Source organism: Heteronotia binoei, chromosome 2 (genome assembly GCF_032191835.1).
Source record: "Heteronotia binoei isolate CCM8104 ecotype False Entrance Well chromosome 2, APGP_CSIRO_Hbin_v1, whole genome shotgun sequence".
NCBI classification, from domain to species: domain Eukaryota; kingdom Metazoa; phylum Chordata; class Lepidosauria; order Squamata; family Gekkonidae; genus Heteronotia; species Heteronotia binoei.
The window spans coordinates 16,702,665-16,718,899 of NC_083224.1; the positions used below are offsets into that span (position 1 = coordinate 16,702,665).

Genomic DNA, 16,235 nt, shown 5'->3' on the forward strand with positions numbered 1-16,235 from the left:
TGAACAAAGGCCAACTCCCATGTCAGTGCCAACGAAGACAAGTAGGCGACCGCAACAACAGAACAGCCCTGACTGCTTTATTTATTCTCAGCACACACCTGGGAAATATTTGGCACAGGAAGCCGGCCAGACAGCTTCCAAAAAGGGCGTCGCTTCACGAGAAAAGCTCTTGGGCGAGCAAGTTGACGTCCTTTTGAATTAGTTACCTGAGTGAGGACAACGCCCCAAGGGAACTGGTCTAGAGCCATCTGGGCAAGAGAGCCGGGCTTTGTCACGCCAAAAGCATGAACTTTGTCTCCCGGCAAGCTTCCTTATTGCTCGGGACAGGTGGGAAGTGACACGGCTTTGAGTTGTTTTTAGGAGGCATGGCCTGATCTCTTCCTCCAGAGAAAGAACACACACGCACACACTTGGTGTAATGTACTGAGTTACTAGGCTTGTAGAAGGCAACATGCTTTATTAGCGAGTACATTACAAACAGAGCATGGCAGTAGGGTTGCCAAGTCCAATTCAAGAAATATCTGGGGAGTTTGGGGGTGGAGCCAGGAGACTTTGGGGGTGGAGCCAGGAGACATTAGGGGTGGAGCCAAGATCAAGGCTGTGACAAGCATAATTGAACTCCAAAGGGAGTTCTGGCCATCACATTTCAAGGGACGGCACACCTTTGCAAAGTTCCTTCCATAGGAGATAATGAAGGATAGGGGCACCTTCTTTTGGGGCTCATAGAATTGGACCCCCTGGTCCAATCGTTTTGAAACTTGGGGGATATTTTGGGGAGAGGCACTAGATGCTGTACTGAAAATGTGGTGCCTCTACCTCAAAAACAGCCCCCCCCCAGAGCCCCAGATACCCGCGGATCAATTCTCCATGATTTTCTATGGGAATAAATCTCCATAGGGAAGAACAGAGTTCCCAGCAGACATTTCCCTCCGCCCCCCCCCCGCTTTCTGATGACCCTGAAGCGGGGGGAGGGCCTCCAAACTGGGGGATCCCCTGCCCCCACCTGGGGATTGGCAACCCTACATGGCAGGGCTGTGTCCCCGATTATATACATCTCCCAGAACAACCCTCTTACCTGGCCAGTTCCAATCGTGGCCAGTTAAACTTCCCACCACAGATCTTCATAGGCAGGGTGTATTTACGTCCTTACATCCGGCGACCTCCGGTCTCCCACTGGTCACCTCTGCGCGCATGCACACGCGCCGTGTTGTGAATTCAGGGACCAAATTGCAAGACACAACACTTGGACAGAAGGCCGGTTCAAACACTCTGAGATTTCCAGCTGCTGGTCAGAACCAGCTGTTGGATGAAACAGAGCGAAGAGGTTCCGCTCCAAGTGAATGGAAGAGAGCCCAGCATCACGGTTAGAGTCGCCGGGTGTCTAGGGATGCCAGCTCTGAGTTCGAAAGTACCTGGAGCTTTGGAGGTGGCAACTCTATTGGCGTGGTTGTGTACTTACAGGTACATCGAGAGTCGAAAGACAGGGTTGCAAACCTTGGGCAGGGAAATTCCAGGAGATTTAGAGGTGGCTGAGGAAGGCAGTGTTTGGGGAGTCCATCCTCCAAAGCAGCCGTTTCTTCCAGGAGAGCTGTTCTGTGTTGTTGGAGAGAGAGAGAGACAGACAGACAGACAGAAACAGAGAGACTGGCTATAACCTGTCCTTCCAGGCTGTTTTCTAACCAAAAAAAGTCATGCCAAAGCTGGTTTTTACTACTGCTGGGGAAAATCTATAGGTATCCTTTTGTTGTTGTTGTTTTGTACCATGGCCCCAATCCAAGCCCCGCCCCCTTTTGCCCTCAAGTCACAGCTGACATATGGTGACTCCGTAGGGTTGCCAAGTCCCCTGCGACCTCCCTCCCAAATTGCTAGGGCATCCGGGGAAACCATAGAGTTTCCTTGGAAGTTCCTAGAGCAGCCAGCACGTGACACCGCCGGCACGATGACATCACTTGTGGGACCTCCCGAGCGGGAAAACTCCCACCCAGCCGGGAAGCTGGGCAGCCCTTTGACTCCACAGGGTTTTCAAGGCAAGAGATGATCAGAGCTGGTTTGCCCTTGCCTGCCTCTGCATAGCAACCTGAGATTTCCTTCCTGGACTCCCATCCAGAGCCAGTTTGGTGTAGTGGTTAAGGGTCCGGACTCTTATCTGGGAGAACCAGGTTCGATTCTCCACTCCTCCACTTGCACCTGCTAGCATGGCCTTGGGTCAGCCATAGCTCTGGCAGAGGTTGTCCTTGAAAGGGCAGCTGCTGTGAGAGCCCTCTCAGCCCCACCCACCTCACAGGGTGTTTGTTGTTGGGGAGGAAGGTAAAGGAGATTGTGAGCCGCTCTGAGACTCTTCGGAGTGGAGGGCGGGATATAAATCCAATATCATCTTCTTCTTCTTCTTCTTCATCCAAGTCCTCACCAAGACCCACCCTGCTTAGCTTCTGATATCTAGACAGGATCAGGCCATCTCGGGCTATCATAGCCCCTTCTAAAGGCACGTTAGGAGATTCAGCCACCACTCCCTGCCTCTGGTTCAAACATTCCCTTTGCCACGAACTCAACAACAACTTTCTCACCTGGAATATGGGGATAATAACACTGACCTACATTGCAGGGTTGTTGGATTGCAAGCCCATAATGTAGGTAAATTGCTCTGAACACTCAACAGCATAATCTAAATGCAAAATATTATTAGAGGGCTGATCATGACTTCTAGGGAATGGAATTTCTTGGCTGCTAACAGACCGGTGCTTTGGGCCGACTCAGAGACGCCTCTGAAATCAACCCCAAAATCCTTCCACACACAAACATCTGCCGTCCGTCCTCATCCCGTCCTCACCCTGCCTCCACAGTGCAACTCAAAAAGCTACTGCTTCCGAAGTGGTAGCAAATTTTTGAGCCGCACACCAGTCACCTCCTTCGCGTCTGGCAGCGGAAGGGCGCTAGTGAGAGGCCTTGGTGGTATGAAACCACCAAGCCACCTCAAGTCACATCCAGCTTTTTAAAAATAAAAACCATTAGGTGCGCATGAACGCATGTGTGCACACGTGCTCATATGCATACACACTTGCATGACTACTAAAAATGTATGGGGAAGCTGAGTGATGGGAATGGTGCGCAACAGTCATCCGACGCACGCTTATATTCCCCAAAAAAATCTTGTTAGACTCTAAAATGTTCACGGACTCGAATCCAACTAAAGTATCACAGTCTTTTGCTTTCCTAGCACAAAGCCTGGATTCCCTAAGAGCAGAATTTGGAATATATAACATTGGACACACTCAGGGCTTTTTTTTTTTTTTGTAGCAGGAACTCCTTTGCATATTAGGCCTCACCTCCCTGATGTAGCCAATCCTCCAAGAGCTTACAGGGCTCTTCTTCCAGGGCCTACTGGAAGCTCCAGGAGGATTGGCTACACCAGGGGTGTGTGGCCTAATAGGCAAAGGAGTTCCTACTACAAAAAAAGCCCTGCTTAGTCCTGCCCTGGTTCTCTCTTACCCAGCATTGCTGGCTCATCTGTGCATATACCCTGGGGGTCATGGAGGATGAGGATGAGTCTGGAGGTGGCTTTTTGCAATGTGTTCCCAGGCAGTCGGAAGTCTTTGTGCAAGCATCCCCAAAGGTTCTGAGGTTCTATTGCAGCACCAGGTTGTCATAACCAACTCTGGAAAGCACCTGGGAACCTGGGCAGCCCAGTCCAAGAACACTCTGTCATCCCAGATGTTACTCCAGTGTATTGCAGGAAGACATACTCCACTATGTAATTTCCCCCATCCCTTAAAAAAGTTAATAACAAAGACACTCTCAGAACAAAGCAGTAGACAAGAGCACCTTTAAGACCCACTAAGTTTTATTCAGGATGTCAGCTTTCGTGTGCTCTTAAGCAGGCTTCATCAGACAAATGGGAATGGACGCGGCAATTCTTAATATAAATGTGCAGTGTGGAATCATGGGAATGTTTTCAGCGGATTAAAATAATCACAAATAGGATCTTTGTTTGTTATTGCAGGACAAAACAGGGCTGAAAAAGCAGACCGGTGATAGAAAGCAGACTGCTATCGGAGGGGTGCCATAAACAGTTTTTCCAGACTAACTTCCTAGTGTTTTTTCAGCCCTGTTTTGTCCTACACTAACAAACACAGATCCTATTGGTCATTCTTTCAATCTGCTCAAAACATTCCCATGATTCCACACTGCACACTTAGATTAAGAATTGCTGCGTCCATTCCCACTTGTCTGATGCTTAGGAGCATACGAACGCTTACATTCTGAATAAAACTTAGTTGGTCTTAAAGGTGCTCTTGCCTACTGCTTTGTTCTATTGTTTCAGACCAACATGGCTGCCTACTGGGATCTAAAGACACTCTCAGTGAAACCAAGTTCTTACCCGCCCAGAGTCCATTTAGGAAAGGGCGGGCTATACGTTGAAAATAATAAATAAATAAGACTGCACTGTCATGCTGGTCCCAATTAAACTTCTCAGAGGAGAGACTCTGGGACCAGAGGTGTTGAAAGAGGAGCTCAAACATGTAAGAGGCCAGATAGCAATCTGGATCTGACCATAAAATGCAAATTGCAGGCTCCTGCAGCCTCAGATTATGCGTTGTTCCCTGCAGGGAAGGGAAAGGGGGCTGAACCTCCAACTCCCACTCAGTTTCACCATTCGGAATCGGAACTCAGCTCCCTGCTTGGTTATTAGCGTTCCTCAGGAGAAGAGACATGTCCTTTAAACACACACATTTCCCACCCACCCCCCCATCCCTAAAACAATAACAAAGACACTGTCAGTGAAACCAAGTTGAGGTCGAAGCGTTAAACCTTCTCTCCCTTCCCTGCAGGGCCCTGAGACAAACTGAGGTTGTACAAACCTGAAATTTGCATTTTATGGACAGACTGAGACCTGTGATGTTCAACTTGTGTGCCTAGGTTCCAGGGGCTGAGGAATGCAGGAAAGTTGCTGCTGGGAAATAGCGGTTTCAGAAATAGCTGCTGGAAAATGGTTAGCAGCAGTGTTCCCTCTGAGTTAGTGTGAGCTAGCTCACAGTTTTTTTCAACTCCGGCTCGCACATTTTTGTCTTAGCTCCGGAAGGATGGCCCTAGAGCAAACTAATTTATGCAGTAGTTTACGACTTTAATGCCAGTACCTCATGAAGTAGAATTTTTGCTCACAATACTCCACAGTTTAGAGGGAGTATTGGTTACCAGTATACTTGTTCTAATTAAGTGTGTGTGTGTGTGTGTGTGTGTGTGTGTGCCTGTCTGTCAGTCTGTGTTAGTGTGTGTTTCTTAATCTGACCCTGTTGCCTTAAAAAAAGGGAGATTGGAAGTACACACACAAAATAATCTCCAGAGATAATCTTTGACTGTGTTAGCGTTAGGCAGCCCTGTCTGAGACAGCCACTTCTCTCTGATCTGGAATCTTCTACTCTAATCTCTGGTGCGTGGGAACTTTTCAGGCCAGGGTTCCCAACGGAATGCCTGTCAAGTATTTTTAGAAAGTAGCTGGACTTTTTTTTCCTGGGGGAAATGTCGTAGAACAGAGTTCCAGAACCTCTCTGTGGAAACAAAATTCTCAAAAAATGTTTCAAAGTTTATGAGGGGCACTGGTACGTTTCTCTTCATTTCTTTTTTGAGAGTACTAGCACCTCTTTTTCTGGGGGTGGGGGGGAGCTGTGCATAGAATCCACCTTACAAAGCAGCCATTTTCTCCAGGGGAACAGATCTCCCTGTCATTCCAGAAGATTGGCAGCCTTCACCTGGAAGTTGGCAACCTTAGCAATAAAGATCAAAACTGTGGCCCTGAGGGGAATTAAACTCACTCACCATTTTCCCATTTAAAAAATAGCCTCCCCAGATTATTCAAATTCCCGCTACAAAGTCTGAAAGCAAGCCGAGAGGATAATTTTTGTTGGGGAAACAGCAAAGGGAGGAAGATTTTAAGATGTTCCTCAGAACAATGACCCAGTTTGTAGTGGGGACTCCAATGGCTGCTTTTTAAGCCAAAGTAAACAACTACAATTCCAGTCACAGAATTTGAGTCCCATGACATTTGGCTCTATGTAGTTCCTAATTATGAAGGGGAAATGCATAAGAACATCAGAAAAGCCCTACAGGATCAGACCAGTGGTCCTTCTAGTCCAGCATCCTGTCTCACACAGTGCTCAACCAGTCCCTCCGGACAGCCAACAACAGGGCATAGAGGCTGAGGCCTTCATAAGAACATCAGAAGAGCCCTGCTGGATCAGACCAGTGGTCCATCTAGTCCAGCCTCCTGTCTCACACAGTGACCAACCAGTTCTTCTGTAGGTCCAACAACAGGGAATAGAGGCCAAGGCCTTCATAAGAACAACAGAAGAGCCTTGCTAGATCAGACCAGTGGTCCATCTAGTCCACCATCCTGTCTCACACGGTGGCCAACCAGTTCCCCTGTAGGTCCAAGAACAGGGCATAGAGGCCAAGGCCTATCAGAAGAGCCCTGCTGGATCAGACCAGAGGTCCATCTAGTCCAGCCTCCTGTCTCACACAATGGCCAACAAAGTTTGTTCATCTGAAGGGCCAACAGCAGGGCATAGAGGCTGAGGCCTTCCCCAGATGTTGCCTTCTGGCTCTGGGAACCAGAGGCTGGTTTCCTCAGAACGTGAAGGTTCCTTTTATTCACCGTAGCTAGTAGCGATTGATAGATCTCTCCTCCACGTATCTATTTAATCTCCTTTTAAATCTGTCTGCTCCTGTGGCTATCACTATATCCTCCGGCAGCAAATTCCACATTTTGCTGTTTAAAGAAATATTCTCTTTGACACTCTGCCAAAGAAAAGGAAAGCAGTACAGGCCTTCTGGGAAACAAACATTGGGGCAAACCTGAAAAGGTCCTTTTTAGATAGGTTTTGTTGATTTGCAGATATCATTCCAGTGAAATTACATCTGTGTGTGCCTTTCACCCTGAACCTCTTTGGTGCCATTGTTTGTTGAAATGCCCCCCGCACCTGTTTTCTCATCTGTTCATACTGCATTCTTCAGGGTTAAGGCATAACGCTGAAAACAGATGCAGGGGCTTACCTGGAGTTAGTCCTCTCACAAATCCAACCCCACCAACCCCTCTGGGAATCCTGGGGGGGTCTGTGCCAAACCACCCACTGTTAGCCCACCCAAACACTCTGTTCCAGTCAATTCACTGGACAGGGCTTTTTCCCCAAAAATGCACAGCTGCAAGACCAGAAACAAGGTCTTCTTGCAGGTCTTTGGAACTGACAGAAATCCAGAAATGTGAATGTTCCCTGTGGATATTTCGTAAGAAAAACTGGCTTCACTTTAATTCCAAATCTGGAATAGTTTTGAGGTTATAATGTTTGTGAACTAAGGAGTGCCTTGGTGGATGAGAACAGTGGTTCATCTAGTCCAGCGTCCTGCCTCACATTGTGGCCAACCAGTTCCTCTGGAGGGCCAACAAACAGTGAGGCTGAGGCTTCATAAGAACATCAGAAGAGCCCAAGCTGAATTGGACCAGTGGTCCATTCAGTCCAGCATTTTGTCTCACACAGGGGCCAATCAGTTCCTCTGGAGGGCCAACAACAGGGCAGAGAGGGCAAGGCTGTCCTAAGAACATAAGAAGAACCCTGCTGGGTCAGACCAATGATCCATGTAGTCCAGCATCCTGTCTCACACATGGCCAACCAGCTCCTATGGAGGGCCAACAACAGGGCACAGAGACCAAGGCCTTCATAAGAACATCAGAAGAGCCCTGCTGGATCAGACCAGTGAAGGTCCATCTAGCCCAGCATCCTGTCTCACACAGCAGCCAACCAGTCCCTCTGGAGGGTCAACAACAGGACAGAGAGGCTGAGGCCTTCATAAAGACATCAGAAGAGCCCTGCTGGATCAGACCAGTGGTCCATCTAGTCCAGTATCCTGTCTCACACAGTGGCCAACCAGTTCCTCCAGACAGCCAATAACAGGACATAGAGGCCCAGGCTTTTCCCTAATGTTGCTGCCTGGCACTGGGATTCAGAGGTTGACTGCCTCTGGACATGGAGTTTCCCTGTGCATCAGACTCAGCCATGGCTCAGTGGTGGAGCCTCTGCTTGGCATGCAGAAGATCCCAGGTTCAATCCCCAGCATCTCCAGTTAAAAGGACCAGACAGAAGGCAATGTGAAATACCTCGGGGGCTCATTAGTAGAGCCTCTGCTTGGCATGCAGAAGGTCCCAGGTTCAGTCACTGGCATCTCCAGTTAAAAGGATCAGGTAGCAAGCGATGTGAAAGTGCTAGAGACCCTGGAGAGCCGCTGCCAGTCTGAGTAGACAATACTGACTTTGCTGGGCCAAGAAGGCAGCTTCATGTGTTCACATGCCTTTGTGGATAGCAAGGTTTTCAGGATATTAAAAGAGTTTTGTGCCCATTTCTGTCCTGAACACGAACCAAAAATGCTCAGCAAACGTTGCACTGGAAAGTTTGTACTTTTTGCATCAGAGATTAATAAAGATTCTCTCACTCTTCCTGGGTTTTGCAGGTATAGCAGGGAAGGAACTCACCAAGCATCATCTGCTCAGCATCTCTTGCCAGGTGGCTGACGGAATGACGTACCTGGAAGAGCAGCATGTCGTTCACAGAGATTTGGCAGCCAGGAACATTTTGGTGGGAGATGATCTGGCTTGCAAAATCGCAGACTTCGGCCTTGCTAGACTCCTCAAGGTTTGTTCAATGTGCCTTTACAAATGATTTTGGGGGGTAGTGCCAGGGGTGGGCAGAGTTTCAGGAGGGGGGGAATCTCAGTGAGGTATAATGCTATAGAGCAGTGTCTCCCATTTGCAGGGTCGTGACCCGGTACCGAGCCATGGAAGCCTCACTACCGGGTCACAAGAAAAGCCAAAGCTAGCCCCGCCCCCAGCAAAGCTAGCCCTGACCTCTGCTCTGCTTCCTGCCTTCCCCCATCTCTCTGTTGTGCAGAAAAAAGCTAGCCTTGAAGACTGACAAAGGCTGCAAAGCCTGCTCTCCATTTGGCTTCCTTCCTTCCCCGTCTCTCTGATGTGCAGAGAAAAGCTAGCCTTGAAGACTGACACAGGCTGCAAAGCCTGCTCTCCATTTGGCTTCCTTCCTTCCCCGTCTCTCTGTTGTGCAGAGAAAAGCTAGCCTTGAAGACTGACACAGACTGCAAAGCCTGCTCTTCATTTGGCTTCCTTCCTTCCCCGTCTCTCTGTTGTGCAGAGAAAAGCTAGCCTTGAAGACTGACACAGGCTGCAAAGTCTGAGCTCTGTTTGGTTTCCTTCCTTCCCCCGCCTCTGCATTGTGCAGAGAGGAGCTGGGCTGCCTCTCCTTCCTTCTCCCCCCCTCCCAGTGTTTGAGAGAAAAGCTGGCGTCCACTGGCACTTTAGAACCATGAAGTGTTCTTCAAGATATGAGCTTTCCTATGCCTTGTAGTATGTTCTTTTGGGGAGATTTCCTCGGGATGCCTGGGCAGCAAAGAAGGGTGTGTGTGTTTTTTTCAGCCAGGAGGGGCGGGGAGTGGGCATTCCAATAGCTTTTTTTTTTTTTACCAAACGACCCCTGGGCAGAATTGTTGCTGGCTGAGGTTATCTGATGGTGAGGAAGGCTTTTTTTTCTTTGCCCCCCGCCCCTTCTTTCTCTCTTTCCTTGCAAGTGATGCTATGTCTGTATTCTTGGTGCTGGGAGTGGGGGGAGCAACTGTGGGAGGGCTTCTAATTCCCTGGCCCCACTGATGGGCATTCTGTAAGTGACATCACAGGAAAAGGTGGAGTTTTGGTTCAGTGTGCCCAAGAAGTGACATCACTTGGCCCTTGACAGCACAGGAAATGACATAATTCTTGTCTCCCAGCTCCACCCCCAAAGTCTCCTGGCTCCACCTCCAAATTTTAGTGGGTCACGAAGGAGAAGTGTAAAAATAACAGGGCCACGGGAAAGAAAAGTTTGGGAAACCCTGCTATAGAGTCCACCTTCCAAGGAGGAACTCCATCTCTGTAGTTTGGAGATCAGTTGTAATTATGGGAGATCTCCAGGCCTCATTGGTAGATTTTTAAAAAGGTAAAGGTAGTCCCCTGTGCAAGCACCAGTCGTTTTCGACTCTGGGGTGATCTTGCTTTCACAACGTTTTCATGGCAGACTTTTTACGAGGTGGTTTGCCATTGCCTTCCCCAGTCATCTACATTTTCTCCCCAGCAAGCTGGGTACTCATTTTACCAACCTCGGAAGGATGGAAGGCTGAGTCAACCTGGAGCCGGCTACCTGAACCAGCTTCCGCTGGGATTGAACTCAGGTCGTGAGCAGAGGGCTCCGACTGCAGTACTGCAGCTTTACCACTCTGCGCCACGGGGCTCATATTGGTAGATTGCAAGGAGATAAAGCAGAATGCTTCTGTGATTACCAGCCTCCATCAATGAAAAACAAGAACAATATTATCAAACCTGATGTTATTATAAATCACATTAAAGGCAAAATCAATGCAGTTCCTTATACAAAACAGAATATAACGAAATAACCACCTGAAATTAAGTCCAACTTTAGAGCAGACCAGTGCTGTCTTCTTGCCAGAAAGTCCAAAGTTGCACTGAAGAAGATTGATGTCACAATTAATTCATATCCAATTCATGAGGCAGCCAGCAGTCCAATTATCGCAACAAGGATGTACTAATACCTTGTTTCACAGTTGCTTCAAAAGTCTATTTCAGATACAAGGGTGTGAATGCCAAAAAATTCAAGTCTCTCAAAGCAAATCAATGCCCAAGACAGCACTGGTCTGCTCTAAAGTTGGACAATTTACGATGATTATTTTGTGATGTTCTGTTTTGCATAAGGAACTGCATTGATTTTTCCTTTAATGTGATTTATAATAACATCGGGCTTGATAACGCTGTTATTGTTTTTCATTGATTGAGGCTGGTAATCACGGAAGCATTCTGCTTTAGCTCCTTGCTACGTATTACCGTGAATCTCTTGTGTGGTTGCTGACTCCCATTGGTAGATTGGCAACCCTAACCTGGTGGTTTTAAGCTGTGTCCCTGGAGATTTGAGGGGGAAACCTATGGAGGGGAGGAGCGATCGCCAGGCCTCACCTTGAAGTTGCAACCCTAGGAGAAGGGGGAAATAAACAGGAAATTCACCCCCTGGCTCATTCCCCCCGTCCAATATTATATGCTCTTGAGGAGGCCCCTTTACCTCCCTCTGTTTCCTCCACCCTTTAACTGATGCTCAACATTCCCTGCCCTCAACATTCCCTGCCCTCAACATTCCCTGCCTCTCAGAGAATATTGAGCAGACTCAGCTGAATCCACTGTGGGCAGTGGCCTATTAAAAAGAAAATTACAAAGTAAGATTCCCCCCCCCCCCCGACCCGCATATCTGGGGAGTGTCCAAAGCAAACAGAAATCTTGGCTCTCACTCTGGGTGGCCACATCCATCTGCTTTACTGATAGACAAGTGCATTGTGTGTTGTTCTAAGGAGCGATGATTCCTTTTCATGAATCATAAAAGGTAAAGGTAGATCCCTATGCAAGCACCAGTCGTTTCTGACTCTGGGGCGATGTTGCTTTCACAACGTTTTCACGGCAGACTTTTTACGGGGTGGTTTGCCATTGCCTTCCCCAGTCATCTACATTCTCCCTCTGAGTCGGAGGCCATCTTGGATGCTTTCCACCATCTTGTCAGGGAGGCAGGAAATAGAATAATTCTTCTTCCTCTCCTTTGACCCTGGAGCACCCAGATCTCCTCAGTTGGGATACTCCGAGAAGCAGCTTCTAAACTATCAGCCTTACTCAAAAGAATCAAAACAGTAATAACAGTAATGACAGTAATAACAGTCAGATAATATGCAACAAGCATAACAGAGAGAACTGTGAAGCAGCAAGAAAAAATGAAATAGATATAGAAGAAGAATTATTCTATTTCCTGCCTCCCTGACAAGATGGTGGAAAGCACCCAAGATGTCCTCCTGTACTCAGAGGAGAATGACCCCTCACGGTAAGTACCAATGGTCGCTTTCCCCCCAGCAACCTGGGGACTCATTTAACCGACCTCGGAAGGATGGAAGACTGAGTCGACCTGGAGCCGGCTACCTGAACCAGCTTTCGCTGGGATTGAACTCAGGTCGTGAGCAGAGGGCTCCGACTGCAGTACTGTAGCTTTACCACTCTGCGCCACGGGGCTCATAGAACTGTACAATCTTGCACATACATACCCGAGAGTTCTAAGCCTGCTTCCCCCCCTCCTCCCTGCTCCTCTTCAAACCTGTATTATGCTACCTGACCTGGATGACCTAGGCTAGCCCAGTCTCATCAGATTGGGGAAGCTAGGCAGGGTCGGCCATGGATTAGAATTTGGATGGGAGACCATCAAGGAAGCCCAGGGTTGCAACCACCAAGATGGTGAATGCGATGGCTCAAAATATCGGGCAAAGCACCCCAGCGGTTGCCATTGGAACAAGCCCTACTAGATCATCAGGTGGTGTCCTTTCATAAATCTCTCAGCCCAAAACAAACTGGGGCTATTTTTGACCTTCATTTCTTTGTTTCCTCGCAGGATGATATTTATTCCACCAGCGGCAACGCCATGATCCCCGTGAAATGGACGGCCCCTGAAGCAGCCGTTTACCAGACGTACTCCCTCAAATCAGATGTTTGGTCCTTCGGGATTCTTCTCTATGAAGTTTTTACTTATGGGCAATGCCCCTATGAGGGTAAGGTGTTGTCTGAACGTGCCTTTTTCTCTGCCATTTTGAATTTTCATCTTCTGTTTTTTTTTTGAGCAATGGAAGAGCTTAAACAGAAAGAAAGATTTAAGTGGGCAGCCATGTTAAGAACATAAGAGAAGCCATGTTGGATCAGGCCAATGGCCCATCCAGTCCAACACTGTGTCACACAGTGGCCAATATATTTGTATGTGTGTATGTATATATACACACGCACACATATACATACATATACACACATACCTATACACACACACAAACACACACACACACACACATATATATATATATATATACACACACACACACACACTAATAGCCGCTGATGGACCTCTGCTCCATATTTTTATCCAATCCCCTCTTAAAGCTGGCTATGCTTTTATCCAATCCCCTCTTAAAGCTGGCTATGTGTTGGTCTGAAGCAGTTGAACAAAGCAGGAGAAGTTCCACCTTTAAGACCAACCAAGTTTTATTCAGAACATAAGCTTCCGTGTGCTAAAAGAAGAAGTGTGTTTTTAGCACACGGAAGCTTACGTTCTGAATAAAACTTGGTTGGTCTTAAAGGTGACACTTGACTCCTGCTTTGTTCAGAAAGAAAGACTGGCTCAGATTTACCCTTACCTTTGCATTCACTGTATGTTCTTTAGCAAGCTATTTACCATATGAATATGATAACACAGACGAACAGGTAGGGTTCCAGCTTCCAGACTGAACCTGGGGATCTCCTGGAATTACAGCTCATCTCTAGACTAACAAGATCAGTTCCCCTGGAGAAAAAGGATGCTCTGGAGGGGGGACTCTGGGGCATTGCACCCCACTGAAGTCCATGTCCTCCCCAGACTCCAAGGATCGGGCAATCCTAACCTGCCATCCCTTGGAGATGAGGGGGACCTTGCAACCCTATTTACAGGGAGGTTGTAATGGTCACAACAGGCGGAACTACCTGCCACAGGGCAAAGCTGAGGGTCCCAATCCTGTCTTTAATGTTAAAGGAGAATGGTGGCAGTCATGGTAAGGAAACAGTTGAAGGAAAAGACTAGTTGGGTTGCAGGATGGAGGATTACTTTTAATCCTTGCATGACCCATGGATTCTCTCCTGAAGGCAGGGCTTTTTTTTGTAGCAGGAATTCCTTTGCATATTAGGCCACATCCTCTTGATGTAGCCAATCCTCCTGGAGCTTACAGTAGGCCCTGTACTAAGAGCCCTGTAAACTCTTAGAGGATTGGCTACATCAGGGAGGAGTTCCTGCTACAAAAAAAGTCCTGCAGCTGAAAGCATCATCAATACCATAGGATTGCCAGCTCCAGGTTGGGAAATCCCTGGAAATTTGGGGGTGGAACCTGGGGGGGGGGCCAAGCTGTGGGGAGGGGAGGGGTAAAATACCATAGAGTCCTCCCTCCGAAGCAGCCATCTTCTCCAAGCAAACTAATCTCTGTTGCCTGGAGATCAGTCATAATTCTGGAAGATCTCCAGCCTCTACCTGGTGGTTGTCAAACAAACTTGCACCAGGGAATAAATATATTAATATATGGATACAGTAAACATACAACATATCAAAGACACAGTGTGAGCATGCGGACAGCAATATAATAGCTGCCTCCCTGGATTTCTGTGACTATCTTTAAATGCGTCTTCAGTTGGACTCACATAACTTTCTCTTTGCTTATAAATCACCCAGCAAAATTATTTAAAGTCTAGAAGATAACATGAGAGATGCTAAATACCCCAATACATGTTACTCTTTAAAGGTATTTAACGGCATTAATATAATAATAATAATAATAATAAATTTTTATTTATACCCCGCCTCCCCGCCAAAGCAGGCGCATTAGAGATAGCTGCAGTGAGGGCTTTTTGCATATTAGGCCAAACCCCCCTGATATAGCCAGTCCTCCAAGAGCTTACAGTAGGCCCTGTACTAAGAGCCACACAAGCTCTTGGAGGATCGGCTACATCAGGTGGGTGTGGCCTAATATGCAAAGGAGTTCCTGCTACCAAAAAAGCCCTGGCTGTAGTTAAGAGCTGGGTGCAGAGACTGGACACACATATGTGTTGATCCAAATGTGAAGATTTTTTTCTGTGGATAAGTTTTTATCTTTGTACACTTTCTGACTCTTTATCTTATTGTTTAACTGGTGACAGTGTGTTCTGCCTTTTTTGTAATAATAGCTCCGCAGAATGTTATGTAAATAGAGAGTCCAGGCGGACGAAGAGTCGATACCGTGTCCAGAAGAGCAGTCCGGTTCCCTGTCTCTCTCTTTTGTGGTGAACTTACCCATGGATTTCCTGGTGCATGTTCTCTCATGTTATCTTCTAGACTTTTACTAATTTTCTGGGGCGATTTATAAGGAAGAGAAAGCTATGTGGATCCAACTGAAGGCTCATTTAAACAGACAGTCACAGAAATCCAGAGAAACAGCTATTATGTTGTTGTTAGTGTGCACACATTGTGTTTTTGATAGTATATGTTGTATGTATACTGTATCCATATATTAACATATTTATTCTTTGGTGCAAGTTGGTTTGGCATTTTCCATGTTGTGATTGGCCGCCTTCATTTAGACCAGCGGTGGCCAAACTGCGGCTCAGGAGCCACATGTGGCTCTTTCACACATATCGTATGGCTCTTGAAGCCCCACTGCCCTGTTAGCCAGCTTGGAGAAAGCATTTGTCTCTTTAAATCACTTCTCTAAGTCAAGCTAGCTAGCAGTTTGGAGAATGCATGTAAATTTAAAGTTTTTTTCTTTCCACCTTCCTAGGGTTGCCAAGTCCAATTCAAGAACTATCTGGGGACTTTGGGGGTGGAGCCAGGAGACATTGGGGGCGGAGCCAAAAGCAAGGGTGTGACAAGCATAATTGAACTCCCAAGGGAGTTCTGGCCATCACATTTAAAGGGACTTCACATCTTTTTAAATGCCTTCTTTCCTTAGGAAATAATGAAGGATAGGGGCACCTTCTTTTGGGGTTCTTAGAATTGGACCCCCTGGTCCAATCTTTTTGAAACTTGGGAGGTATTTTGGGGAGAGACACTAGATGCTATACTGAAAATTTGGTGCCTCTATCTCAAAAAACAGCCGCCCCAGAGCCCCCGATACCCGTGGATCAATTCCCCATCATTCCCTATGGGAATCGTTCATGGAGGTGCATGATGGTTGTGGGGGCGGGGCTTCCCCTGCCGGCCAGCTGGCTGGGGGAGGGGGGAAGCCTGTAAAACCGGGGGATCCCCCTCTGGGACCCGGGGATTAGGAAGCCTACACCTTCCCCTCTCTCCGCCATCTATTTCCTTCCTTCCTTCCTTCCTTCCTTCCTTCCTTCCTTCCTTCCTTCCTTCCTTCCTTCCTTCCTTCCTTCCTTCCTTCCTTCCTTCCTTCCTTCCTTCCTTCCTTCCTTCCTTCCTTCCTTCCTTCCTTCCCTCCCTCCCTCCCTCCCTCCCTCCTTCCTTCCTTCCTTCCTTCCTTCCTTCCCTCCCTCCCTCCCTCCCTCCCTCCTTCCTTCCTTCCTTCCTTCCTTCCTTCCTTCCTTCCTTCCTTCCTTCCTTCCTTCCTTCCTTCCT

General features: G+C 47.6%; 1 protein-coding gene across 1 annotated transcript in view; it reads left to right on the forward strand.

Annotated features, from left to right (window-relative positions):
* The window catches only part of SRMS (src-related kinase lacking C-terminal regulatory tyrosine and N-terminal myristylation sites), a 57,203-nt gene that overhangs the window by 38,656 nt on the left and 2,312 nt on the right, over positions 1-16,235 (forward strand). Inside the window, exons 6-7 of the mRNA XM_060232906.1 lie at positions 8,494-8,675; positions 12,513-12,669. Of these exons, the coding sequence (XP_060088889.1) occupies positions 8,494-8,675; positions 12,513-12,669 (339 nt within the window). The remainder of the gene's footprint in view (positions 1-8,493; positions 8,676-12,512; positions 12,670-16,235) is intronic.